The following is a 26,451-nucleotide window of genomic DNA, read 5'->3' on the forward strand; positions in this document are numbered from 1 at the left end:
TATGATTTCCTGTATTCATCATCCAAAGAAGGGAATGAAATTTAAAGCCCACAGCTCTAGCAGCAGATAAGCGATCTGTTATGAATGAATAGCAGTTTCTATCAGGAATGAGAGATCTGTGAGCTCTATGTGTCTTTGGAAATCAGCTTACTTCACTTGAAAGGAAAAAAGGAAAAATATTTTAATCCTAAAGCAGCTAAGTCTGTATTCTTCAAATCTTTAGTGTCACTCATATAAATACAACACCAGCATTGAAAGTTATTTCCTTTATTACAGAGCAAAAAATAAAAGGATAATTTCATATGATATCACCCTGTTTAAAGAAGGCATTGATCTTCGTTGTAATGGAATTCTCAAGAATAAAATCATGTTGTACACCAGAGGAATGAATAATTTTGCATTGTGCATGGACTAGACACACTATTCTGTTGAACTATACTCTTCTTGAAAAGTCTGTTCTGGCCAAAGTACTTCTGCAATAAGAGACCAGACTGCAAGAGGCTGTCTAAATTTTCAATAAAATATTTTGACACAGTTGTCATGACAATAATGAAAACCATTTTAATAGAATCCGATCTCAAAGAAATGCAAAAGTAGACAAAAAACAGGCATAACAGATTATACTCATTAAGATAATTGCAATGAAGTTATACAATAATCTTTTCCATGACTAATTATTTTTTCTGATTATAGGTTAAAATATTAATGGCTAATTCCATCTCTTTATATGGGTCCAGTCAAATTCTGCAGAATAGATTATTCTGTTTTGAATAGAAATATAAACACTGTCTTTAGCAGCACTTTCACACAGCAAATATCCCAACTAAAAATGATTATTAGAACGGAAGTATTTTTCTGAATAAGTAGAATGTACTTGGAAAGTACCATTTTTTGTCTGAATAGTTATTTAAAACATATTTATTTATTTTGAGTTTGATTTGCCTTCAGAAATTATTATACTGCTTTTTAATACAAAATATTCTTTAATCATAAAATAGTAAGGTTGGAAGGGACCTCTGGAGATCATCTAGTCCAACTCTCAGCGTAGCCCATACGGGGACTGAGCCCGTGACCTTGGCATTAGCAGCACCATGCGCTAACCAACTGAGCTAAACCTGCCCCCCATACGAAAATTGTGAAAGATGGACACAGTCAGAAAAAAGAAAGCTTCTGTTTGATGAATAAATTATTAAAACCAGCTGAACGGGCAAAAATGAAAAGCATCTGTAACTGTTACGTGGAAGACCCTGCTGAAAAGTGAAGGAATTCTGGGCTTTCCATTTCTAGAATCTTTTATGGATTTTTGGGTCCCTTACGAAGCTTCTGAATACGGCCTAGCTAGCAACACGTAAAAACTGCAGCCCCTAGCCCTAAGTCTTTTAGAAGTTGTTACCTCTGTGAATTGATTGCCATGATGCATTTTCCAAGAAACAAAAAGTCACATCTTTTGGCAGCCACGTCAGCTGGCAATCTTTGCAAAAGAGGCTAAGGGCTGAATGTGGCTAGACATGACTAGAAAGAAGAGATCATTACTCTATTGTTGTTTTGGATAGAAAACACAAAATATATATACTATATACCTGTAAGTAGGTTATCTGACAGGCTAACACACTGAAGTCTTTTTAAAAGTTGGCCAAAAAAATCTGTCATTTAGCTATAGTAGATAGATAGAAGATGTCTTGACGTATAGTATTGATTCATAAGATATTAACTGTTGCAATACATGCAATAAAAACAGGTAAGAGCCAGAAGCCAGAAACAAGCTGGCTTCAGGCTGCATGTGAAATAATTGTCTCAATGTTGTCTGTCCACACAGGTGCTCCCGACACATCTTTTGTTATCTCTTATTTATCTATTGTGAGTTCCATTTCTCATATTTCAGCAATGGTTCAAAACTGTATTCTCTAGATCTTCTAGATGGTTAAATCAATTTCAGTGCATAAATGATGGCATAAATTTTGCAGAAGGTTATTATAGATTGGCTCCTGAGCCTTAAAACCCATTGAGAGAATCCTAAAGAAAAGACAGAATAATTAATAGTAGATTTTCCCTGACATGTTATAATAAAAGAATATGTTAGCTTTTTAAGGTACAAGTGAATTTTCTTTGTGTTGATCAACAAAGTTACATAAAAATAAATCCAAAGCATGACACATATTTGTTTGCTGCTTTGTGAAATACTAATTCTCGTGTTAGCAAAGTCAGTGAGAGGCTGAGCTATCACCACTCACACAACTTATCAAACATAGGAAGCTAGATCTTTTCAAGGATTTATGTATCTTACGTGTATGTTATTACTTTCCTCAAATATATGAAAGCACATTTTTTAAGTTAAATAAATTCCAATGCTAAAGGGCCAAATGTTCCACTACTTGCTTATAGTCTCCCACTGGGAAGCTAAAGGATCCAGCTACAAGTGAAAAAGCCTCCCAATAATTGTTTTAACTTGGCATATAACCCATTTGCTTAAAGCTAGTCAAGCCATGAATTAGATATAATAGAGTTAGAATCTCCTTATTTGTACATTCCTCTGTCAGAAACCTGCAGCTGTATACAACACAGATCTTGTAAATTAGACAAGTCAAAAATCAATGGGACTACTCAATAGGTATTATTCTCTGTCAGTGTGCATGGCTGAATCGAGCCACAGCTGCAGCCAGATGCCACTCTTCCAAGGTAAAGACAAATGGTTCTGCACACGATTAGTAAAAACCTTGTTCAGAAAGAAGCTATTCAGAAACATTAAAGTACAATCGCTAGGTCATTCACCCAATTGATCAGAATTATTCTCTGTCTAGATCTGTGCATCATGCCAGTTTTGCTTTTCTCCTCATCAATATTCAGTTATATGTCTTTTCAAAAGAAAGGTGAGAATGTGTAAAAAGGGAGAAATATGGGATATTTTCCTCAGAAAGCATGTATTGCAGTATGTATTGGAAGTATGTATTGCAGGAAGCAAGCCATAGTTCATATACAACATCAGAATTACAGAGGAATGGGCTGTGAAATACAGAGAATTTCTCTCTTTTTTTGGGGGGAGGAGTAGGGGTGGAAGGAGGAAGAGGATGCTTCAAAGCCTGAACTTTTTAAAAAAATCAAAACAGACCAAAGTAATAGAGTGGGTTTGTGTGTGTGCGTTTGTGTGTATGCTTGTATGTATATATTTCTAAAATATATATTTAATTCTTGACATGTAGTGCAACTGTTGCTTAAAAAAGCAAAACAGTAGGGCATAGGATACAATATCAGAAGTGATTAACATGTTGCTAGTCAAATAACAGACTGGGTCAGGAGTTTGTATAGTTGTATTATTGTTCTGTGCCTGGAGTAAACTTGCTTCAGATCACACACATCTAAATTTGGCATGCCCTGCAGAATCCTCTGAGCATGACGTTAGTTACCCTTCAATGACCAGATCTGGACTGAGCAATCATTTCAACCACTGTGTAGCAGGGCCTAGTGCATCCTGAGACTAGGACAAATTGGAGGAAAAGAGAAAAAAACGGACCTTTGCTGTTTTATTGAATGAAGAAAAAAATACTAAAAACAATCAGGATAACTTGTATATTCTTCCTAGAGTTTCTCAGTTTAGAAAATCACCATTTTCTTCTGGTTGTTCACATGAGCTGCTGATAGAGAGAAGTAAAAAACCCAATGGTCTTTTTAACATGGCAGCATAACTATTCTTTATGCTACTTAAAGAGGAACATAAAGGAAGGAGGAGGAGGAGGAAAGTAGTTCACACAGATAACTGTAATAGTTCTGCATAGCCTGCTTTTCCTTATGTAAAACATACAAACAAACAGTGAAGTACCAGTTAGCACCTAATACCTTTCTATGCAGTCAACAAATTTGCACAGATTTCCACTTTCAAATGTGGTAGTGTTGAATATTGCTGCAGAAGAGGATTCTAGATATTTGCAGTCATAACAGTAAATCTTACTGTAACTCAGTTAAATACTCAGTCAACCAAGAGGCATATGCATAGGAAACCAGGGGTCATTAGCTTCAGTGCTCACAGAACTAGTAGTTTACGTTTTTGAAGGATGAAAAAAATGTGGATACTCTGAAACTTCTTCAGATAAACAATATTTGTGCATTGTTATCTGTCACGATTCTATGATTCTATGAGGAGAAAACGAAAAGTAAATATAATTCTTAGCTGGTGTTTCTAGGGCCCACGTCTCTGCTCATGGCAGCCTGGCACACACTGGTGCAGTTGGCTGCTATACAGATTGCTTCTAATTCCAATACTTTCAAGGACCTGTCTCACTCATCATTGCCCAGCTACAAAACTCAGCTTGAAACCAGATTCATCACCTGAATATCTTTACTGGAAGATCTTTACTTTATAGGAAGTATAAGCTGCACCAGTTCAGTGATCTATGAGAACTAACAGCTCACATTACATACAGCTTCCCATAACTCAGTCCAAAGCTCATGATACCAGCTTCTGCTTATGCCATTTGACATTTCCATTTCATATCCCTCATAGTATCATTAGCACTGTATATCACTTGTGTATTATGCATTCCTTAACTGATTAATTACTTTCTCTATGCTTGAGAATGAAATCCAGATCCGATCATTATTAACATCATCTATTCAGTTAATGAATTGGCAATATTAGCTGTTGCACACTCTGTACTTCCTTATTGTGAAATACCCTTTTCATCATCACAGATACCCTATCTTGATTAGCCTAAGCTCACTTGCCCAGTTCAGTAACACTCTTAAGCAGTACATCTCATTTTAAGCGCTTTAAATGTGCTGTTACCAGTATATCACATATTTTTCACGCTTTTCCAGCATGCTTAGAGGGTGTGACACTTTACAGGTCCTTCATATTATTGCTTATTCCTATGTTTCATTATATTACTCTAGCCTGTAGCAAATAAATCATATTGTAGGTAACGATGGATATGCTTAGGGCATCTCACGGTAAGCAATATTATACAAGATCTTTCCATTGGTTGTATTCCTCTCTCTGGAATTTAACATACACTTTGTAAATGAAAATAACAGAAAGAAAACAGACAGACAGAAATATGTCCCTTTCCATCTCCTTGACAGTTTTGGAAAAAACAGCAAAAAAAAAAAAAAAAAAAAAAAAAAAAAAAAAGAAGAAGAAGAAGAAGAAAGAAAAAAAAAGCAGCTTTCTTCTTCATCAAAGCCACAGAAGGAAAGGCTAGCACTGGGAAGTCTTTAGTAAGAAACAGTCTCTACCAATTACAGTAACAGAGAACTATCTTGAAAGCTTATGCTGATTTCAACTGTTGCAACCTATCATGCCAAGGGAGACAATCTCACAGGTAGCCATGTAACATCTTGAATCACACAGACTCTTTCAATTAGTTTAGGAGCCTCAAACACTGAATAAAAACTACAGCATTCGAAGGTGTAAATGTCTGCTTTGATTAAGCTCTTTGTGCTAATTCAAATTTGCTAGGGTCCTTTTTCTTGAACAAGTTTGTGTTGAGCAGATTTGACAGACTGAGTAACTTTGAGAAGCCAGAATTCAGCAGGGTTTCCCAGAGCTGTTCTGAAAACCTTTTTATTAGTTCTTTTCTTGCATGTCTCCTGCTACATGATGATTCAGTTCAATGTGCCCGGTTGTCATTACTATTTAAAACTATTTAAAAGACAAAGACCTTGTGTTCTCATTTTCTGTTTGGACAGCTGGAAGCTATGATACTAGGTACATGGTGCTTTGTGTTCCTTGTGTTAACACAGAGGTGAGCCAGAAACAATAGCCAACAGCCGCTAAAACCAACAGCCAGGCATCAGTCTGCCAAGTTGACCTTGTTTGGCATTTGCTCATGCTCTTAAACAAGATCCAAACTCTGTATAGGTAAAGGCATTGAACAGTTAAGAGCCTGTTCTGCAGGCTCTGATCACGAAGTGTGTGATCAGTCCTGCTGCACAGAGAGCTTCACTGGGACATCGCAGAAACCCTAATGGTGTTGGGCCAAAGGCTCAGGTGAGGGCCTGCAAGAGGAAGCGACAATCCAGCTCTAGGACTGTAGCTTCTTAATACGGTCAGAAACTTCACCACATCTAGCTAGATAACCAGATTTAGTCCTTGCATTCACCACTAAGTAGCACATAGGCCTCTCTCTTATTTGAACTGAAAAATGAGACCAAACCTCTTAAATTCCAAGGAAACACCAGCAAGTTCCAAGGATAATAGGAGAAAATGGTCTAGCACTGGTCCAAGTAATGAAGTTTTGCAGGCCTTTCTCTCTGAGTGCATATTTGTGCAAAGGAAGGTTTATTTTATCTGCTTATCATTTCCTGCACATGCCAGCAGGGCTGTCTTCCACTCAGCCCTGCACATGCACCAGCTCTAGATAGATGCTGGAGGCGGTACGTCTCCTCATGGCCCCTGGCACCCTGCCCCAGTCTCCTGCTTACGCCAAGCTGCAAGGGCAATGACACAGTTTCTTTATCCTCCTTCTCGAAGCCTTGCACCTTGGCCTGGCCCTGTGCTTGCCCTTGTGCTTTGGTATGTGCTCTGAACCAGGCCAGGCCCTTCGTCCAGCCCAGCCCCCTCCCCAGGCCCAGGCCAGGCCCTACCAAACTTCATCCCCAGCTGCGTCCCTGCAGCACAGCCTCATGTCCCTTGGATGTCCTCAGACACCCTTGAGTGGTCTCCTCATGTTGCACGTTCACTGGGTGGGTAGAAGTTTTTATAAACCATGTGTGGGCACACAAATAAGCCCTAAGTCTATTCAATTCCAACCTACTTTCTTTTGCTCCAACAACACATTCAGGGACCATCTCACTGCACGTGTCCCTGGGCAAACATCAGTTGGACCAGCAACCAGGTACAACGCGACGTGAGTTACAGAGCAGTTGCAGCCCTGACAGAGCTATTGGGTCTCATTTCCTACGACATTTTTCTATCTGTCCTAACTTTTCTTGCCCAGTCATCTAATTTCCTCTGGAGCACAGTGTGATAATTTACTTCCACTAGAGCTGATCCAGCAGGGAACAGAAAATGATGATGGTGGCTACTAAAATACTATCGAGAAAACCCAGTGGTGGCAAAAAAAAATCCCCAATTTCATTTCTGAATGATGGAAGCTTCTGCAGAAAATCCTTTCCGTCCTCTCCTTGCCAGACGCAGCGAGGGGTGGACTTGGCCGTGCCCTTTCCCACCCGTCTCTCACCCTTTCTTCCACTCTGAACAGCTTCTTCCTCCTGGGTTAGTTTTGGACCACATCGCGGGCTGCCGCGCCGGGCCGGGCCGCGCCGGGCCGCGCCGAGGCGAAGCCCCCGGCCGCGGCCGCCACCAGGGCCACAGGCCCGGGCCACCCCGCGCCGCGTCCCCGCCGCCGGAGGCCCCGGGCCCGGCGCCGCCTCCGCCGCCCGCGCCTGCGCACGGCGCGATCCGGGCTTTAGGAGCCAGGGCGGCTGCGTCGCTCTCGGGAGCCTTTGGCTCTGCTGCTTCCGCCCGAGCCCTTCCTGCGAGCCGGCCCGCGAGCAGCGCCGCAGGTGCGGGGGCCCTGCGGAGCGGGGGTGGGGGCGCCGGGCCCAGGCCTGGCGGGGCCGGGGGCGGCGTCGTCCGGCGCGGCGCGGTGCGGTGCGGTGCCGAGGGCCGCGGCCTGCGCGGCGCCGCCGCTGCCGGGCGCGGAGGGGGCTGCTCGGCGCGGCGGTGTCCGGGCGCCTCGCCGTGTTCTCGGCACGGCCATTTGGGCTCTGCAGGCCGGGCGTTTGGGGGCAAAAATACCCCGAGCTCGCTGGCGACCCCCGGGTGGTTTATTCGCAGGCGCGCCGGTGCTGGGGCGCACGTTGCTTCCCCCCCCTCCCGCCTCGGGTGTTAGAGGTGCGGCCGAGCCGCGGCTTCTGCTTGCGGCGGAGTCTGCGGTGCTGGTGACTAAGCCCCAGCTGATAGCGCAGATGATCGTCACGCTTGAAAAATAAGTAAATAAAAAAAAGTACCTCGTGCTGTTTTGGAAAAAAAACACGATAGCGTTGTAAACTAAACTTTATACGTGCATATAAGGAGTCAGAATGCCACCACTAAACTTTTTCTTTGGGGGAGTTATAGCAATTTATTTTAACTCTGTTTGAGGATTTCAAGGACTATGTAAACAAAGGTAATTTTCCTGAGTCTTGTGTTTAACTCGGAATGTGGTTGTCCTGTATGCTTAGGATGTTATTTGTTTTGTCTGTGTTTTATCGCACTGAAGTGCTACAGCTGTCTGAAAGGAGCAGCCTTAAAAACTGCTTATCGCATGTGTATATTTTTTGAACGTACTAAGCTCTCTCTAAAAGGCTTGTGTTCAGGGGTACTCTAGACAAGGTCGAGCAGAAGGAAGCCTGGGCACCAGCCACGTGTGAAAGAGTCCACCAAAGCGCAGCTGTCCAGAAAGGAGGCCCCGAGCCTGCCATGGGCAGAGCGGGTGAACCGAGGGTGGCGCTTGCCCCGGAGGACCGGGGGCTGATCCTCAGGCTTTCTGTCCGGTAACTGCTGTTGCCTAAGCTGTAGATATTTGAGGTCTGTAGTTCAAAGGCTGTATGTCAACGACAGGGAGAACAGTAAGCAAAAAAAAAAAAAAAAAAAAAAAAAAAGATGTGTGGGATAATTGGCAACAGCTTTTTCAGGAAACTTAATTTCTGCTAAAACTCTGCCCCCCCCCCCCCCTTTCTAATGGTATTATGAGCACAAAAGTTTATCTACTCTTCTGCTCTTTTGTCTCTGACTGTGGTGGCTGCCGTAGAGCTAGCCTTCCTGCGGAAGGCTGTATATAGATAGAATATTGCTGCTCATTTAAATGGTCTATGGATTGTGTTTCAGCGCATAATGTTTTAAACAGTTGCTTGGAGAACTTGTTAGCTGTGTTATGCTTGATGTATTTAGTTATGAGCACTGTGGTATCATATATTTGTTGCTGAATGGCTCCCAAACTTGCAGTGCTTCAAAATGGCTGTAGCAGTGTGTATATACAAATAGTTTTCCTTCTCATGAGTGTTTTTGACCAAAACTCGGCTTCTGCAAATTTTTACAGAGATGAATAAAGTGCTATGTACTTGTTTAAACCTGACGCAGCCATTTAGTGATTTATTTTTCTTCTGATACAGTCACTTAATCCTTGTGGCATTATATTGAAACAGTGTTGTGTTAGGTTGTCTTTCTGATCTCTTTCTGTTCGGTCTAGAATGGTTTAAAATATTCTGACTTTTGTTGCCCCCTTAATCTTCCTGTGAGTCCCCTTCTCAGTGAAGCAGTGTGTGATGATGACTACCAAAGAATGTCACTTCAGACAGAAACTGAAGTTGTGCATATGATCTCTTCTGAACTCCTCCCCTTTCCCAAGACTTTTGTGAATTGAGTGGTTAGTGTCTGTGTTTTGGCTAACTGAAGTGGGTTATGGGAGTGAGCTAACAACTGGTTGTCCTTGCTGGACAGCTTTTTATTTATTTTATTTTCTTTTCCCTCTGGCAATTTGGAGAAGTTGCCACCTGGATCTCTTCGTTATTGCTTTTATTTTCAAGAGTTCTACGTTTCAAGGTAGTTTCAATGGCATGACTTAAAAGCTGTATTACTGAGAATTTTACGATTTGAATAGAAAGAAAAAATACTTCTACTTTGTTAACAAACAGTAACGCTACATATTGCAAGCATCCATTTTTTCCTTGGCTTTACTGTAAATTGACTGTCTTTTGGGTTGAAGTTAATCATCTATTTAAACAAAAAAATGTCTTATTTTTAGCTTGGAAATGAAAACCTAGTCAATGATCCTGTGTTCTCAAAACAGGTTTAGCCTAAAAAGTGTATTAGGTTTGGGTCTGTAGTGTGTGTAGGATGCCGGGGAAGTTGTGAACTGAATTTCTAGAGCAAATGTGTCTTGCATTTTTCTACAGAGATTAGTGTATTTTGTGAAAGTTTGTATGATATAATCTTTTTTAAAAACACGATGCTAGATTGTTGCATCATTTTGCAGCAATTGTACTATTTTATGTTGGAGGTTTTTCTGAATCTGTTTGTGACTTAAAGCTTTGCAAGACTTAAGGAATCTAAACAGGACATGAGGGAACAGGAGTCTTGTCTAAGTAGTGACTGTGGACTAACTTTATGTGGAGAAATAAATTGCAAACCACGTCTGAATTTTTCTCCCTGGAAACTTTCTTTTAACTTCTATTTAGACATGGGAAAATCTCTTTCACATCTACCAATGCATGCATGTAAGGAAGATGGCTATGATGGAGGTACAGGATCTGATAATATGAGGAATGGCTTAGTTCACTCCGAATCCCACAACGAAGATGGTCGATGTGGAGATGTGTCACAATTTCCATATGTAGAATTTACAGGGAGAGACAGTGTAACTTGCCCTACTTGCCAAGGAACAGGAAGAATTCCACGAGGTAACCTTTTTTTGTTTTTTATTTATTTATTTATTTTAATACTCGTAAAATTATCTCATAACTGTTTGTAGTTGTAACTATAATATTTGTTAACAAATACTTCTACTAGTAAACCTAAAGGTTTTTTTAACCTTTCTGACTCTTTAGTGTTAAGCATTTTGTTACGATTACACTGTAATAAACATAAAATTGCTGTTACCTGAGATGGTGGCTCTTCTCTTGCCTATGGAATTCCAGCATAACACACTTCTCAGTGTTAGAAATTATATAACCCTAATTCTCCCAAGTTGAATTTGCAAACCGTTGAGACTTCATCATACATCTCTTTGATCTACCAATTTTAAACCATTTGAATAAATATATAATTATGCAAGAATAGCTGCAAGTATAGAGTATATTTAAGTGTTGCTGGGGTGGGAGGAGAGAAGACTTATGTTGGTCTGTATTAGTGAAAGTTGATCTGATTTTTTTGTTTGTTTGTTTTGATTCAAAATAAGCAAGAGCCCTTAAATAAGGACTCTTATTTGAGATAAGTTACTTATCTCAAAACTTAGGAACAGTATAAAATTCCACAAACTTATAGTTGCTAACTTTTAGTGTCAGGGAAGCAGGCCAGTGGAAGTAAAATTAATATACCTGTTGCTGTTTTAAAATATCAAGTTGTTAGTCTGAAAACAGTGCTTGGGTTTTGTTCATGCTTAGAGGAGAATCTCTTGTTTGTTTAAAGCAATGTATTGAGCACCAAACTCAAATGTTTGTTTGAAAAATACAACTAGAAAGCATAGTATTGCCCTGCAGTGTGGCAATGTCTGGTTGTCATTGGAAAAAAAGATTCCTCAAAAACCTAATAATAATCTCAAAGGTTATTTCTTCAACTGGAGGATTTTTATTTGCATTTGTTTAAATGTTGCATTTAATTTATTAAAAATCTTAGGTTAACTATTAAAAATACTTGTTCATAAGTTATAATGAAATAACGTAGCTAAAGCTAGAACTTCAGATGAGTTCTAAGAACAAATAGAGCAACAAATCTCTTTATTCCTCAGCAGTTAAAAAAGAAAATAAAATTTTTAAGGGGAGTTAAAAAGAAAAAATCTTCCATCAGATGACTTCATGACTAGTAGGAAAGACCACAACATGTGTTATGATGGTGAAACTGTGTAGTTTAGTCTTGTTACTTGGTCAACTTTAGCTTTTCAGCGCAATAAAGTGTAAAAGTAGGACTGTGCTATTTTGTGAATGATTGGAGATGTTTCACTGAAGTTGAGATGAAAATGTTTGTTTATTTTTTATTTATTTTTTATTTTTATTATTTTTTTTTTTAAGGATTGATGTTCAAAACTGCTATATGCTTAGCTTTTAATACATTGTTACCATGTTCAGCTTTGTTTCTATTCTAAATACTCTGTTATGAGGGCATGGAAGATGTAAAGGTTACAGAACTTGTAACAGAAAAATAAGTCTTGTACAGATTCCTTCATGTACTGTGAAACTGTAGCTTGAAGTCACTAAGGGACTGCCTAGCCAAGTGATAATGCTGGTCAAATTCTTCATTTGACTTCTAGAAACACAAATCTGACGAGATCTTGAGCCTTCTCTCTCTCTCTCTCTCTCCCTCTCTTTTTTCCCCCCAGAATCTCAAGTTGATCTTATTGTACGACAAATAGCAAAAGCTGTAGAAACAGATGTAATCCACATATTTTCAACAACTCTTCTGCGTTTGTGTTTTTTGAATGCTACTGCTAAGATAGCCCCTTCCTTTAAAAAATGCAGTCCAGAGAAGTAACTTGTTGACTGGAAAAATTCAAGTAGACTTTTTTTGGCTTCCAGGTGCTGAAGTTAGGCACATAAGCAGTGGTCCTATGTACCAGTAATTCCAAAGCTACTGTATAAAAAGTGTTACAAAAACCACCCAAATTGATATGCGCATTTTTTAAAAAACAAACCTGATTTCATCTCTTCTAGGAAAAGCAGGAAGAATGCTTTTTGGAACAGTTCTTGCTGTCTGAGCTTCTGTATATATTCTCCTATAGCTTAACATGGCCTTGTATAGAGAGCTAAAAGCTGCTATGTGTCTCTTTTTCTCGAGCAAATGGCACCAGAGGCATAGCACTTCCTGTGCTGTGTGCAGGCCTGCACAACAGCAGAATCTGTTTTGATCTTTCAGTTTTACAGTTTTTCTTTGTGTGTTATTAGCTATAGTCTGTTTCAGAAACTGACCCGGATGCATGAACTACAGTAATATTCTACTTGGGTTTTTAGCGGAAATAGTCTTTGTACTAGAATTTGAATATTTATTTTTAGTCTAGTGTTAATTCTTTGGTGCTGTTAAGCTGACACTCTTTGAAGTAACTGCAACAATAATTATTCTTGTTTGTGTGTAAATTCTGAAAATAGTGTTTTTGTTTCTAGGACAGGAAAATCAGCTTGTAGCATTAATTCCGTACAGTGATCAGAGACTGAGGCCAAGAAGAACGTAAGTTAATGGTTTGTTGTGATATGTGAAGCTACTTAATTCCTCTCTTCTAGTTAAAAACTAGCAATTATAGAAGATAGGGGGTGTGTGTGTGGGGGGGGAGGGAAATCTAGCAAAAATCACTGAAATGTTTTCTTGTATTACAAAATATTTAAAGAGCCCTACTCATGAAAATTATTGGTCTTAACTTTTAAATATGAGTTATTTATTAAATATGTATGTGCGTTCCCATCAAGATGTCTGGTGAAGTTAGCAATACTGTATGATTTTTTCATATGTACCTAAATATCTACAATAACGTGGAAATATTTTTCAGTATCTCAGTCTTAAGTGATTTAAGCAGATACATCTTCATTGTCAAAGTTTAAATCTGAGTAAAGCAATAACTTCCTTGGGCCACTACTACTGAATAGTCAACCAGAAATTGATTTTATAAAACTGAATAGCTAGCATGACAAACAAATCCATAATTCTGATGTAGTATTAAAAAAAAAATCCAGTATATGCTCATACATTTAATTACAGTGCAAAAGTCTTACTGTTAGTTGATGTGACAGAATGTGTTTGCTCCAAGTGCTTAGATGTTTCTGTACTACCTATGGAAATAAGACTCCAGCAGATTGGGGAGGGGGGAAATCCTTTACTTAATACTATCCTGGATTACAGATTTGATGTAATAGGCCAAATTTGAAAAATATTCCCTTAGCATTTCTAATCTTGAGCAAATCTGGAGCTGTGGTAGAGCCTTATATTCATGTACATCTTTTCTTTTTAATTTTTTCTCACTTCTTATAGAAGGTCAATTGTGAATTTGCTGTTCCTTAGCAGAAGTTAAAACAAGCTGTTAATACTTTCCTAGGAAAAAGTATTTCATGAAAGAGAATCACATCCAAGGTGTAGAATAAAGCTTTATTCTTCTTTCTGAGTGTGTTTTTGTGTATGCTGAAGAATCATGGAGAATGATGAAAAGTCTGTGAAAACAAAATTTTAAAGAAAGTGTTTGTGTCTTAAAGCATAAATATATGAAATATATATATATATATATGAATTTTTTTCCTGTTCCCTTTTCCCCAATAGGTTGTGACTATTGGGATAGCCGCCTGTTCTTGAGTTGATGTATATATGAGTAACCACTGTACTGTAAGTGCCTCTTAGATGTAAAGTGCAGCATAGCTTCCCCCCTCTTCAGAAGGCAGTGAAAGACTGAAATACATGGAAGTAGTTGTGTTGACTAGTTAAGCTTCTTGTCACTTACAAAGAAAATAACACACTACTGCTTTTATTTAATGCACTTTTGACTATAAAATGCATTTTTTTTTCCAGAAAACTCTATGTTACTGCATCTGTAATTGTATGTTTACTGCTTTCCGGGCTGGCTGTGTTCTTCTTGTTTCCTCGCTCGATTGACGTTGAATACATTGGTGTGAAGTCAGTATATGTCACTTATGAACAGAGTAGACGTATAATATATCTAAATATTACGGTAAGATTATAGACCTGTTTGTGTGTTTACTATGGATAAAATGTTATAGTACTATCTCTCACTGCATGTGTATAGATAGAAATTGTGGGCTTAAGCTTAATGCCTTAAATTCAAGCAGATAGAATGACTAGTTTGAAAAATTTAACTAGGCTTGCTGTGGCCAATAGAATTGTAGCTGTAGACTACTATTGCATCTTTTTTCAAAGGGAAAAGTTATTTGGAGTTTCCTGCGTTATTTGGGGAATAAGGTAAAAGGTTGTATGTGAGAGAGGAATGTTATTAAATGTAGACCTGATATTATGCAACTGTCAGAACTGGTCTTCAGAAGAAATATTTTTCTCACAATTCTCACCCACCTTAAAACTTCAGGGAATTCTTTCCATACATGTTTTCTGGTAAGCAGTTAATACAGGATTGCCAAGAGACTTTGGACAGAGTTCCTTATTAATGCCCTAAAAAAAAACTAAGCTGCCATAGCAGAAGGAGAAAGGTGCTGGAATGGGTACATTTTGTTAAAAGAGTAATTGAGGATATGAAGAAATGGTCAGTATTCACAGTGGAGGATAGTCACCAGTGAAATTATGCAAGAGCCTGTGCTGCTCAATATCTTCACAAACAAATCTGGGAAATGGGATGAATGGTGGGTTGATAAAAGTAATTTCAGAGCCCTAAGGACAAGGGCTAGCTGAAAAATAGCAGAAAGATGGTATGTCACTGAGAGATTCAGTTCTGTTTGCCTTCTTCTTGTCCAGTGTAAATGTAAAGCAAGATACACAGGAAATGGTAGTGGGGTGCCTGAGCTGACGCTTATGAAATGCAAGATATATTTGGGCTGTGGTAGTTGAATGAGCACGTTAGCTCTGAGCTTGGATGCAGTCAAAGATATATGTGGGCTGTGGTAGTTGAATGAGCATGTTAGCTCTGAGCTTGGATGCAGTCAAAGAAAAGCTAATGGAATTCTTGGGATTTATTAGGAAAAGAATAGCAAAACAGGAAGCTTAATTATGCCTCTAAAAATCTATGTTAGCCCGTGTCATGAGCTGGAGTTCACCTGAAACTGTCATACCAGTGAATAGTAGTGCCTTGTGAGTGGGAGGTACCCTTGGAGCTGTTGAGCATTGGAGTAAGGATGAAAGTTGGCTACTAGCTTCAGAGTAGAAACCACTGTACTACTTTTACCTCTTAATTTCCATTGTCTGAATAAGAAAAGCTTTGAGGGAGGCCAGCAGCAATATTTGGAAGCTTCCATGTCAGGAAAACTCAGTGGATATGTCAATTTGGAAAAGAGATAATTTAGGGCTGAGGAAGGGGGAGAGGAAGAGTTAGTGGCTGATGCTCCCAACAACTCTGAATGGCATATATAAAACTACATTTCCTGTCTCATGTGGTTACTACTATGGAGGGATGTGAGCAAGAAGCTGCATTTTTTTTTCCACACAGCAGATAAACTATACAACTCCTTGCCAAAGAATGTTGTTAATACATGAAGCTTACACAGGCTCAGGGTGAAACTAGACAAGCAGTTGTCTGTTCAGTATCTCCTCAACAGACAAATCACATCAAACCTGGGTGGAGTCTTCTCTACTAGAAATAACACAGAAGCTGGGAGAGTGCTTGGGGGAGGTTAAACATGATTTGCATCTTTGTATGCTTTGCATGCTTAATTCTAGTCCTTTTCCATATTCCTACCTGAAGCCAACTGTTAGAGGCAAAATACTGGGCCATACCACAATAGCCTTGGTCCAAACCTGTATGGTTGTTCTTAGGAAGTGCAAAATACATAAAACTTGAGCTGTTATGGTCTCAAGAGACAGCTGGTCCAGTATCTTTTCTTCTAAATACTAAATGTATTTAGTATTTTCTTCTCAAACCTTTCTGTTCTCCCTTTGTCCTCTCTGACCCCCAAATTATTAAAAAAAAAAAAAAAGACAAGAAAATATACTTGTCTAATTTTAGGAATTACACAGAATTTTCAAACTATATACTTGCCAGGTTACACAGGACATATTTCTTGAAGTGTTCTCTGTTTGTTTTCTTCTAGAGCACGCTGAATATAACCAACAACAACTATTATTCAGTTGAAGTGGCAAATATCACAGCCCAAGTTCAGTTTTCAAAAACTGTTATTGGCAAAGCACGGCTAAACAACATCACCAACATTGGCCCTCTAGATATGAAACAGGTAAATAGGGATAGGCTTTCAAAGTTGAGTGTGTGTTAATCTTGTCTGTCTAAATCTACTTAGGTATTTTTTTTTGTTGTTTCTTTCAGATTGACTATATGGTGCCCACAGTCATACAAGATGAAATGAGCTACATGTTGTAAGTGTACTGGCCTCTAAATATTGTCTGTATTAAAAATAATGATGGTGCTAGTAAAAACTGCTTTTTTCCAGATCAGCTGAAACATAATCACAGAGACAATGTGGTATCTTTTGTGTTGTGGGTTTAATAGTACTGAAAAATACTTAAACTGCAGTTGTTTCAGTAGTGTTGTATAGTGGCTTACCGTACCTGGCTTTCAGTGCTTTGAGTGATAATCTGTCACTCAGCATTTTAGACCTTCACAATAGCTAGTACCAATTCCTTCAGGAAAGAGTGCAGGCATGTTGCTATAATGCAAATTTCTAGTAATTTCCCATAAACTTTTCTGATGGTAGAGGGAATTCGTTTATTTGTATGTCTTCTCTTCAGACTGTTTGTATAAGATGGTAAGCAGTGTTTACAGCCAGCCCTTATTTATGCTGTTTTGTTCATATCTTCTGGAAGTTTTTGGCCCACAGAATATTCACTGAGTAAACCTTGGTAACATATGCAAGTATTAGTTCTCTTACTCTGAAAAGTAAGACTTAAAAGTTCAGACTTAAAAATTCAACCTGAACTTTTAACTATTGACATTTAAGATCTGTATGCAGTTCCAGTGGATGCCAGCCCTTTTGGGGGTGGGAGACAACCTTATAGCTTCTGAAGTGTTGGAATAAATTGAAGTACAGAATAACAAAAGTAGTTGCTAACTTTAAAAAAAAAAAAAAAAGGTCTGGTTTGTGGAAATAACAAATTCTGTGATCCTGCTCACTCTTTTGGTGCCTGAGAAATGAGTGTTTCGTGGAACTTATACTTACGTGGTCATACTTCTCAACACACTTGGTGTGATACTGTATTGAAACCTCTTTCATGAAGTCGGTGCCATCGCCTCAAAGCTTCAGTAATGCTGTGAATCTGTTGCTGACAATACTTGAAACATTTAACTGCAAGTAGACACTAACATTAAACTTGATGACTTTGAATGAGTAGAGGCATGCAGACAGGCAAAAGCTCTGTCTGTGGCCTGAGCTGATGGGATTTTAGGCTGGTCAGCTTGAGAGCCACAGTCTTGGCCAAAGTGCAGAGCCATAGTGTACTCTACTGGTCGAGCTTGGAGGTAGATCATGCTTGTCTTGGAGCAGAGGCAGGCAAAGTGCCATCTCTCTCTGCTGGTAGTCTGTAATATGGACTTTACATCCTTCAAGAAAGCAAGGGGGTCTGCGGATACTAGCAGAAAAGCAGACTAATGAACATCAACTTGTATTTATATGAAGGTGCTTTTCAGCAAAGTGACACTAAGCATAGATAACTGGTAATAAGAGATTCATTCCTATGGGAGTTTGTGTCGGTTAAAGATCTACTTCCTTGTAGAGACTGATGCAGTAAGATCCTAGTAATTGTGAGAAGCACTCATGAACTGTGATGTTTGGTGTCTCATTCTTTAATTCTGTGTAGTTCTTCAGTTTTTATTTTTTTTCCAAGTTTCCTGCATGTTAAACACTTGGTACTAGTTGACAATTAACTTTGCTGGCAAGCTTCTGCGCTTTTTCACTGTATTGTGAGTCTTGGAAGACTGGTTTCAGAACATAGAACAACTCTGGGGACAGCTAGTGAGCTTCTTAAGTCTAAATATCCAACCAACATAGCTTTGGCTACAATCTTACCACGGTCTTTTATTTCTTATTGTGTTTGTTTTTTCTTTCGCCTTCCCTACTCTTTAACTTTCTAGTATCTGGAGTTAGAGGGAAGGCACTGGATTAGTCTTAGTTTTCTGGGTCATACAGTGGATCACAATGTTGCAGATATTTCAGCATCTCCCCAGCTAGTGAGCTTAAGCCTTGTTAGGCATAACCAGATAGTTATTTGGATCTTGCAGAGAAAGTGCCCTGTAAGATCAGGTTAGGTTGAGTACAGGAGATCTTACAGATCTTACCCATCATCTGGGTTCAGCAGACCTGTATGGTGAAACCAGCGTCCTACAGGGCATTTCCATCCATTTGTTTTTGGAGAGCTGATTCTGTGCAGAAGTTTACCTTTGTTTAATGCACTTTCCTAGCTATGGTTTTGTGCTGTATAAAAACAGCTTTATTTCCAGATAGTCTGGACTTGAAAACTGGCATGCCAATACTGTATGTCTCTGCTAGCTGGTCGGTATGTGCTGTTGGAGCTAAGCTGGCTATACCTTATGGTGCAGGTGGTCAATATTTTGGATTATAAAACTACAGTAACTGAGAATGTTATTCTTTTTCCCTATCAGCAAAACCAAAAATACAGTAAAGAATTTAGCAATCAATCAACACAGGTGACCAGGATTTATATGAAAATGCAAATAAAATGGTACTGTAATAAGAAGTTGTTTGATTTCTGTGATTATTATAGAGAAGTCCAGCAATATGTTTTGAATCTTTCACTGCTAGGCAAGAAATAGGATTAATTCAGACCATAATGTGACAATGTCATGCATATGTTGGAGGTGGCTGACTTGTGCTCTTGATGCACTGGTTACATGGCTTTCATTCCAGAGCTGATAAACTTGTGATCAAGAGTAGTTGCTTTAAATAAACACATATTGTATGCCTAGGTAGTGCTATGTGTCCAAATGGTATGTTAGAAATGCACAACTGCATGTCAGAAAATGTAGGATTAGGAGAAACAGAAGTCTGAAAAGCACATCTTGCAAGAAAACAGTAACTCTGAATTCAAACTTTCTGCAGATTGGTTAATAGTCACTTTGCTGTAAAACAGAAGTGGATCAGTGCAAAAAAAAAGAGCCTTTTTTGAGTTCTTGATATTTTTGAAGCAAAAGTAACAAGCATTCAAGACTTTTTTTGATAGAAGTGACTTCTTTTTACATGAAAGAATGATAAAGTTGGCATAATGCTGATCTCTTGTGAGATTTCTATATTGGAATTTGATAAAGACATGATATGGGATGTCTTTATAGCAAAATATCTGCCAAGCAATGATATTGAAATGTCTTAATACAGTTCTTCAGGTTAACCTTTAGTTAGCTTCTGAAAGACTGAGGAATATTGTTTCACAGTACACTTTTATTGGTGATCGTTAAATATAAGCAAGTGCATGTGATTGTTATTATATGAAGACTTTGTATGTAAAAGTAGAGCTAGACGAGTATAGTCATGAAGTGTTTTTCAGCAAGTTGCAGTCACAGCTACTCAGTCTGTAAATACACAGACAGCAGAATTTCCAATTGAAATAACATTACTTGTTCTTTTTTGCTTATTACTTATTAAAATGTGATTGAAATCTAACAGCTGTTTTCTTTTTTTTTTTTTTTTTACAGTGACTTCTGTACCTTATTATCTATCAAAGTGCATAACATAGTAGTGATGATGCAGTAAGTATGGAAGCTGGAAACTTTAACATTTTTAAAACCATATAATTTTGATTGAAGGCTTACTCATAGATGTTTAATCCTGGAGTCTCATATCCTAGATAGTATAAAATCAACTTAATTGCTAGCTTAGTAGCTTCATATGAGCTATGTAAAGAAATTTTCTTTTGTTAGATTATGGTACTGTGAAGAAGCTTGAACAGGTAAAACCATTAGTACTGTATCTGCTCTGTAGTTAGGCTGTGGCATGGGAGCTATTAAGATCTCCAGGTACTCCAAAATGAGTTTGTCATAATGTGTGTATCAGCCACTGTTTAAAAATAGCTGACACTCTCATGATTCTGAAACAGTAACAGACTTCTAGTACTTTACCAGATTCTGTTTTGTGACTGAATTAATGAATGACAGCCTGTGGGATGTTTTGTTTGGTTTTTTTTTTGGTGGGTGGGGGAACAGCAGCAGTGTGTAGACAAACTGTGGCTGTAGCTTCTGGAAACATTTCGTTTCCATTGCAAAGCTAAGTGTTAGTGAGTAAACCTGGGCTTAAACTTTACTATTTTCTTTAGAAAAATCTACTCATGTAGCTAAATGTCTGTCATGGACAAGATTTGTAGGTGATATAAGTTGGTATTGTTGTGGTGGTTTGTGGGTTTTTGTTTTGTTTTGATATTGTCACCTGGGTGCTAAGTTTAAAATACTACTGTAACAGCTACTTAAAGCTTTAATGATGTATACACTTTATTTCAAAGCTTGTGTCTTAAAAAACATAGTAATCTTAAAATAAAAAAAAAAAAAAAAAAGGAAATGCAAAGCACTTTACCAAAAAGAAATGTTTCTTCTGTATTTTTAAGAGTCACAGTGACAACATCTTACTTTGGCCACTCTGAACAAATATCCCAAGAGAGATACCAGTATGTGGACTGTGGAGGAAACACAACCTACCAGCTGGGCCAGTCAGAATATTTAAATGTACTTCAGCCTCCACAATAAAAGCAGCTTTTGGCTAATGTGGAATGACTGCTGTTAATGCTGCCAGAGATCATTTAAACAGGACTGGTACTATGTAACGGCGGAAGTATGTGCATGTAAAGCATAGCAAGTCTGGTGATTTGAATGCCAGGAGGGAAAAAGTACAAAATGTATATAGATGTACTTGCTAAACATTGTGTTTCCCCTTCTGTTTGCTTTCTGTTACATGTAGACACTTCTGTCAAGTTTTGTGGTGGGAGGGAGAAAGGGAGTATCGGATTCTTGAACTGAATTGGGACCTTTCTTTACAGTGTGGTACATCAGTTTAAAGCAAATGTGTATATATGTATGTCTGTTTAGGTGAAATGTGTCACTAATGAGCAGTTTAGAAAAACAGATACTCACAGATTTAAGTTATACTTCAGTTCTTGTTGGCTCTTAACTTACAATACTGCTATTTAAGTAACAAGATTGCTCTGAGGTATCTGGCTGTAAAACTTTTATTAATACACCACTGGTAGTAGTTCTGTGTTTCAGGATTCTACTTTTTCTTTGTTATACTTGATTAGCAGTGATGTGGTCTACGTAAGCCAGCAAACTGTCATGGATGACAGTATACTTGAAAGTGCAGCTTCTAGAATCTGACATCTTTTTGCTTCTATCCCTCCTTCTGGGGGTTGTTGTGAGGAGAATGTATGTTGTTAAACTTAAAGTTGTGGGTCTTAAAAACAACACCCAATAATCCTCAAATCACTACTGACAAAGGAAAAATTCAGGCCTGTAGAAAATGAATGGGTAAAGACTGACACTGTCATTCCATTTTTTTCTAAACACAACTATTAGTTTCTGACTACACTATCTTGAGTTTAAGTGGGAAGCTGTTTGAGCATGAGTTTTGGCAGCTTGAGGTAAACTTACACTGTATTAAAACACTAAAAATGCTGTATCTAAACTACTTGCAGGATTAATGTGTTGCGATATGTGTATTCAATGTGCAGGCTCATAAGCAGTATTGTTGGAATCTTCTGAGCCCTCGCAGTTCACATCAAAGCTGCGTAAGTGAGAACAAAGCAGTTCTTTCTGTAGAAATAAATGCTGATGTAATCATGAGACTGACAACTGAACTAGTGGAAATAGCTTCAGAAGGGTAGTTTACACAGTGAGAATTTTGCGGGCTTTTATCAAATACGATCTTCATAAATTTGGGGTCTGAAATTCCTTGATTTCTGGAGGCTGAATGTTGTAAGGGTTAGGTGCAAAATGTTTTAATGAAGTAGAGCGGGACTGTTTTATTTCTAAACTAGGTAAAATGCAGCTGTAAGAAGATACTATTGAGACTAATGGATAAAACTTTTAATGGATGTTGCAGTTTTTCTGCTGCCTACCTTCTTGAAATAAGCTGTATAAAATGATTTGGCAATAAATACCATGAAAAAGGCTGCTGAGTAACTTCTTGCAACTATCAGTCTGTTATGCTGCAGTACTTCAGTGACAATACACATTTATATTACTCTTCTTCCTCAATGTTTTTTTCAGATGAACCTAGCTTTAAAAGATAAGCTCATATATCACATAAGACTGACTTACAAGGAACAATAACCAAACAAAAAGCCTAGACTCTTTCTAGCTAACTGTTGTGAGCTCTGATCTTGAAGTTCTAATAAAAATCTGCCTCTGCCTATTGGAATCTAAACCATTTGTTTTGTACAGGTTTTGCTGATAAGATGAAGATGTTATCATATGGCTTTGGAGAACTCCTGGTACTGGAATAGTTTAATTACTTGCTGCAGTTGTGTTTTATAAGTGTCCAGATTCAAGAATAATTTTTATGTTCTTTATTTTCCTTTATGATCATAAGGGAAAATAGTAGTTTACAAGTGATGCTCCTCTAATCTCCCTGGAGATTAAGTTCAGTTCTGTGGCTGATAAAACACTTATAAGGCTGATCTGATGGTCTGAAAAAGTCCTATTGGATAACTAAAGATTGAAATAGCGAGGAGCTGACTATAGCAGAGAAGTAAAATCTACTAAATTAACGGACATAAGTTTCATTTACATTGGAGGGTAGGGAGAGAATTCCCATTTAGACCATGTCCAAACCTCAATTGTTTTCCTACATTAAAGGAAAACTTGTAGGCAGATATTTTGTATAAGTTTTAACCAAAATATTCTTCAAAGGAATAAACAATAATCTAAAATAACTGGAATGACAAAATGGAACAGGTTTTTTTGGAGACAGTATTTGAATGCTGCTTGAACAGCTGTTGGATGGATTTTACATTGCTTAAGCAGTATTGTGAGACTTAAACTGACCTTTGGAAGTTTGGCAGACATATTGAGGAGAAGGCATACTTAACTCTAGGGATCTTATTGCATAAAATGCTTGGTATGAGCTAATTTGAAAACAAGACCTTTTGAGTGTTTTATTTTTTTCCATGTATGTGGAAAGAATGATACAACTCCTAGTTTTAAATGTCTGTTGTTATCTGCGATAATCTAATGGATATGAATTTTAATGTCATCATTTTATGGTAAACTTACTGAATGCCTAAGAGCTCTCACCTGAAAAACAGAAGCAGGCGTAAAGATCCTATTTGACTCCTCAGGTCAGTTCCAGGAGAATCAAAGGCTTACAATTCTCTGTGTGCACACTTGCAAAACAGTCAGTTTGTGATTAACCAAATAAGCGAGAGTTTGAACTTAACTTCTAATTCTTATTTACCATCTCTTTATGTAGGCAATTAAGGCATCTGCTGGAATACATAACTTGGAATTGATTTCTGTGGCTGAGCTTGGAAACATTATGATATGGGAGCACAGGAAGTGAATATAGTTTGTAACAAGCTATGAGAACTGATAGATAGTGATAGACCCATAGAGTGATAACTGCTATTTCACATTTATCTTGACTTTAAAAAAGGCAAGCCTTATGGCTCACTGTAAAACAGTGAGTACAAATTCTCTCTAGGACAGACTGAAGAACTAACATCTTCTCTGGTTTGCTTTTCTGTGTATAAGATGTTTTCTTAAGGCTTCTTCTGATATGATGAATATTTTATGTGCAAGTTGCCCTTAATGTACTACCAAATGCTGGTGTTCTATTACTGTGTTGTAAGGGATTTATTTCTGATATTGTTCTTTTCACTTGAAAATTTGTAGTAATTCTGTAGGTAACCTATTGCACTTTAAAATGGAAGCTCATTAGTTATCTGTTAAAATAGTGATGTGCTAAAACTAAGGTAAATTCATGTGGAACACAAAGTAAATGAGTAAAAAAGATGTCTATTTGGCCATTTTGAACTGGCAAACAAAATTCTTTTTCATTATGATGCATTGGATCAAGGAATGAACTCAGCAAACTTAAAAGCCCTAAGATCTGATCTTCAAATGTCCATTTGGGAAGATTAAAAGAGAAACTCTTGTCTGAAAGGTGTAATTCCCGAGGCTCTTGAATTTTTGATTTGTGGGAAAGCCTCTACAAACTCATTCATATAACTTCTTTGCTCATCTTGGTACGTAGGGGACTGCTGCTTAGTCCTTAAACTTGTGTGAAGGCAGGCATAAATATCTCTTCCTCTTTGGAGCAGCTTTGGAGTTCTTAATGTATTTCTGATGCGTGCATGACCTTGGTATTAACATCATTAAGTCTTGCAACCTGATGTTGGAGGGATTAAGTACATGCTTTAGTTAACTTTGGAACAAGTTGTCCTTGAAGTTCAGAGAGTGAGTAACTCTTTCCTTAATAGTGTATTTTAAACATGACTCTTGAGCTTTTTTTTTTTAGGGTTTGTATAAAGCTAACTAAGCATGGAAGCTTTATGTCTTGGTTTCAGCTATTAGGATTGGCAACATTCTGACTGAAACATTGTGCCCTCGTGGTGAAATGGTGCTTGGAGTGGCATGAGATGTCTAGTTTCACATAATTCAAAACTGAAAGAGGTATGATTTCTTATTCAGTATAGAAGGCTGTTACTGTGGTGATGGAATAGGGTGGCTTTTGTTTGTTTGTTTTTTCTTTTTTTGAGGGCTGGTGGTGGTGTGTTTTTGCATCTAATAGGATATCTGACTGTTCCCAGGTGTAATCTTGTGAAATGGGTAAATTGTTTTAATCAGGCACCTATGTAAAACTGAATGTCAGTGAGATTAGTCTTTTTAGAGTTAGGAGATAAGTAAGACTAGCAGTAGCTCTACTGTGAGAATTAAATTTTTACTTGCCTCTCTAACAAAATACCACAACCCTAGCAGTGCTTCCAGGCTTACCGTTAGTTCTGAAAAGGGAGCAGAAGCTAAATAAACATAACCCAGGGTATTTTCATAGTGGGCTTTTTTAACTAGCAGAACACTTGTTAGTGTTAGCTCTGATCACCCCCAAAATCTAGGTTGTTTTTGTGATTTTGGCAAAACATAATGAGTTAAAAACAACCAAACATCTTGTAAACAATAATTTGTTATAGCAAAGACATAGAGTATTTGTCCACTTGAGAAGCTACCCTCCTATTTTATCTTTAGTCAGTGATTGTGGTAATGAAGGAGTAGCTTGTTCTGCTGCTCTTACAATTTTTGTCATATAAACCTGCTTCCCTGTCATTCAGTAGAGCAGGTATAGTCCTTTTGGTAAGGAATCTGTCAAATTAAAGTTACTGAGTTGGGCTTGACGGTGTAGTGCCAGACCATTAGGTGGCAGTAACATCCTGATAACTCATACTGTCCTGTTCCATCAACAGTCATAAGGGTCTTAGAACCTGGACACACAGGTCTTTTGGGCACTGAAACAGCTTTTGATAGGTATGGATAGGAATATTTAGTGTCAGACATGCAAGCATATTATGATACCTAAATGTTTTGGATCTGACTGTCAGTGATTTAATTCCCTAATTATTTTGCTTTAAGGAAACAACCACTGTTGATATCCACTGTACAGAGTATGCATTGAATAGCTTAAGAAATGTATAGAAATACTAATGAGTGATAACTATTTTTGTAACTTAAGAGTTGTAAACTGTTGCTCTTGTAACTGTGTAGCAAATGATCTGTATCAATTTAAGCATGATAAGTAAGCACTTTAAGTCAAGATGTATTTGGAAGCGACTTGTAGGACCCAGAGCCTGTCTTAAAATGTAAATGAAATGTGACAATAAATCATGTTATTTAGAGGCTGCAAATCTGGAGTTAACTTCGTTATGGAAACCAGATGTATGTTTCTAGACAGGATTGCTTCACTCTTAAAGAATGATATTAAATTTTCTATTTTAAAAAAACAGTAACAACTTGGGTCATTGTCTTTTTTTTTTTTTTTTTTTTAACTGACTTTAAAATCTTTCTCTTCCTTCTCCATCTCCCTATGATTTTTCAGCAGGCTCTCATGTATTTTCAGTTGTATAGTTTCAATTTTTGTAATTGCTAACATTCCAAGATGCTACTTTGGATCCTACTTTTTTTCAAAAAATATGTTTTATTGTGCCAAGTCTGTAATAATGAACTGATGTATCTT

General features: G+C 37.9%; 1 protein-coding gene across 1 annotated transcript; it reads left to right on the top strand.

Moving 5' to 3' along the window:
* The first annotated feature begins 7,412 nt into the window (after nucleotides 1-7,412).
* TMEM106B (transmembrane protein 106B) lies at nucleotides 7,413-26,227 on the top strand. The gene is made up of 8 exons (XM_062569185.1): nucleotides 7,413-7,497; nucleotides 10,153-10,374; nucleotides 12,787-12,850; nucleotides 14,174-14,333; nucleotides 16,375-16,515; nucleotides 16,605-16,654; nucleotides 19,941-19,994; nucleotides 20,843-26,227. Exons 2-8 carry the CDS (start codon nucleotides 10,155-10,157, stop codon nucleotides 20,979-20,981), a joined length of 828 nt encoding a protein of 275 aa, XP_062425169.1. The 5' UTR covers nucleotides 7,413-7,497; nucleotides 10,153-10,154; the 3' UTR covers nucleotides 20,982-26,227.
* Nucleotides 26,228-26,451: the final 224 nt, after the last annotated feature.

This window comes from Rhea pennata, chromosome 2 (assembly GCF_028389875.1).
Source record: "Rhea pennata isolate bPtePen1 chromosome 2, bPtePen1.pri, whole genome shotgun sequence".
Classification (NCBI taxonomy): Eukaryota; Metazoa; Chordata; class Aves; order Rheiformes; family Rheidae; genus Rhea; species Rhea pennata.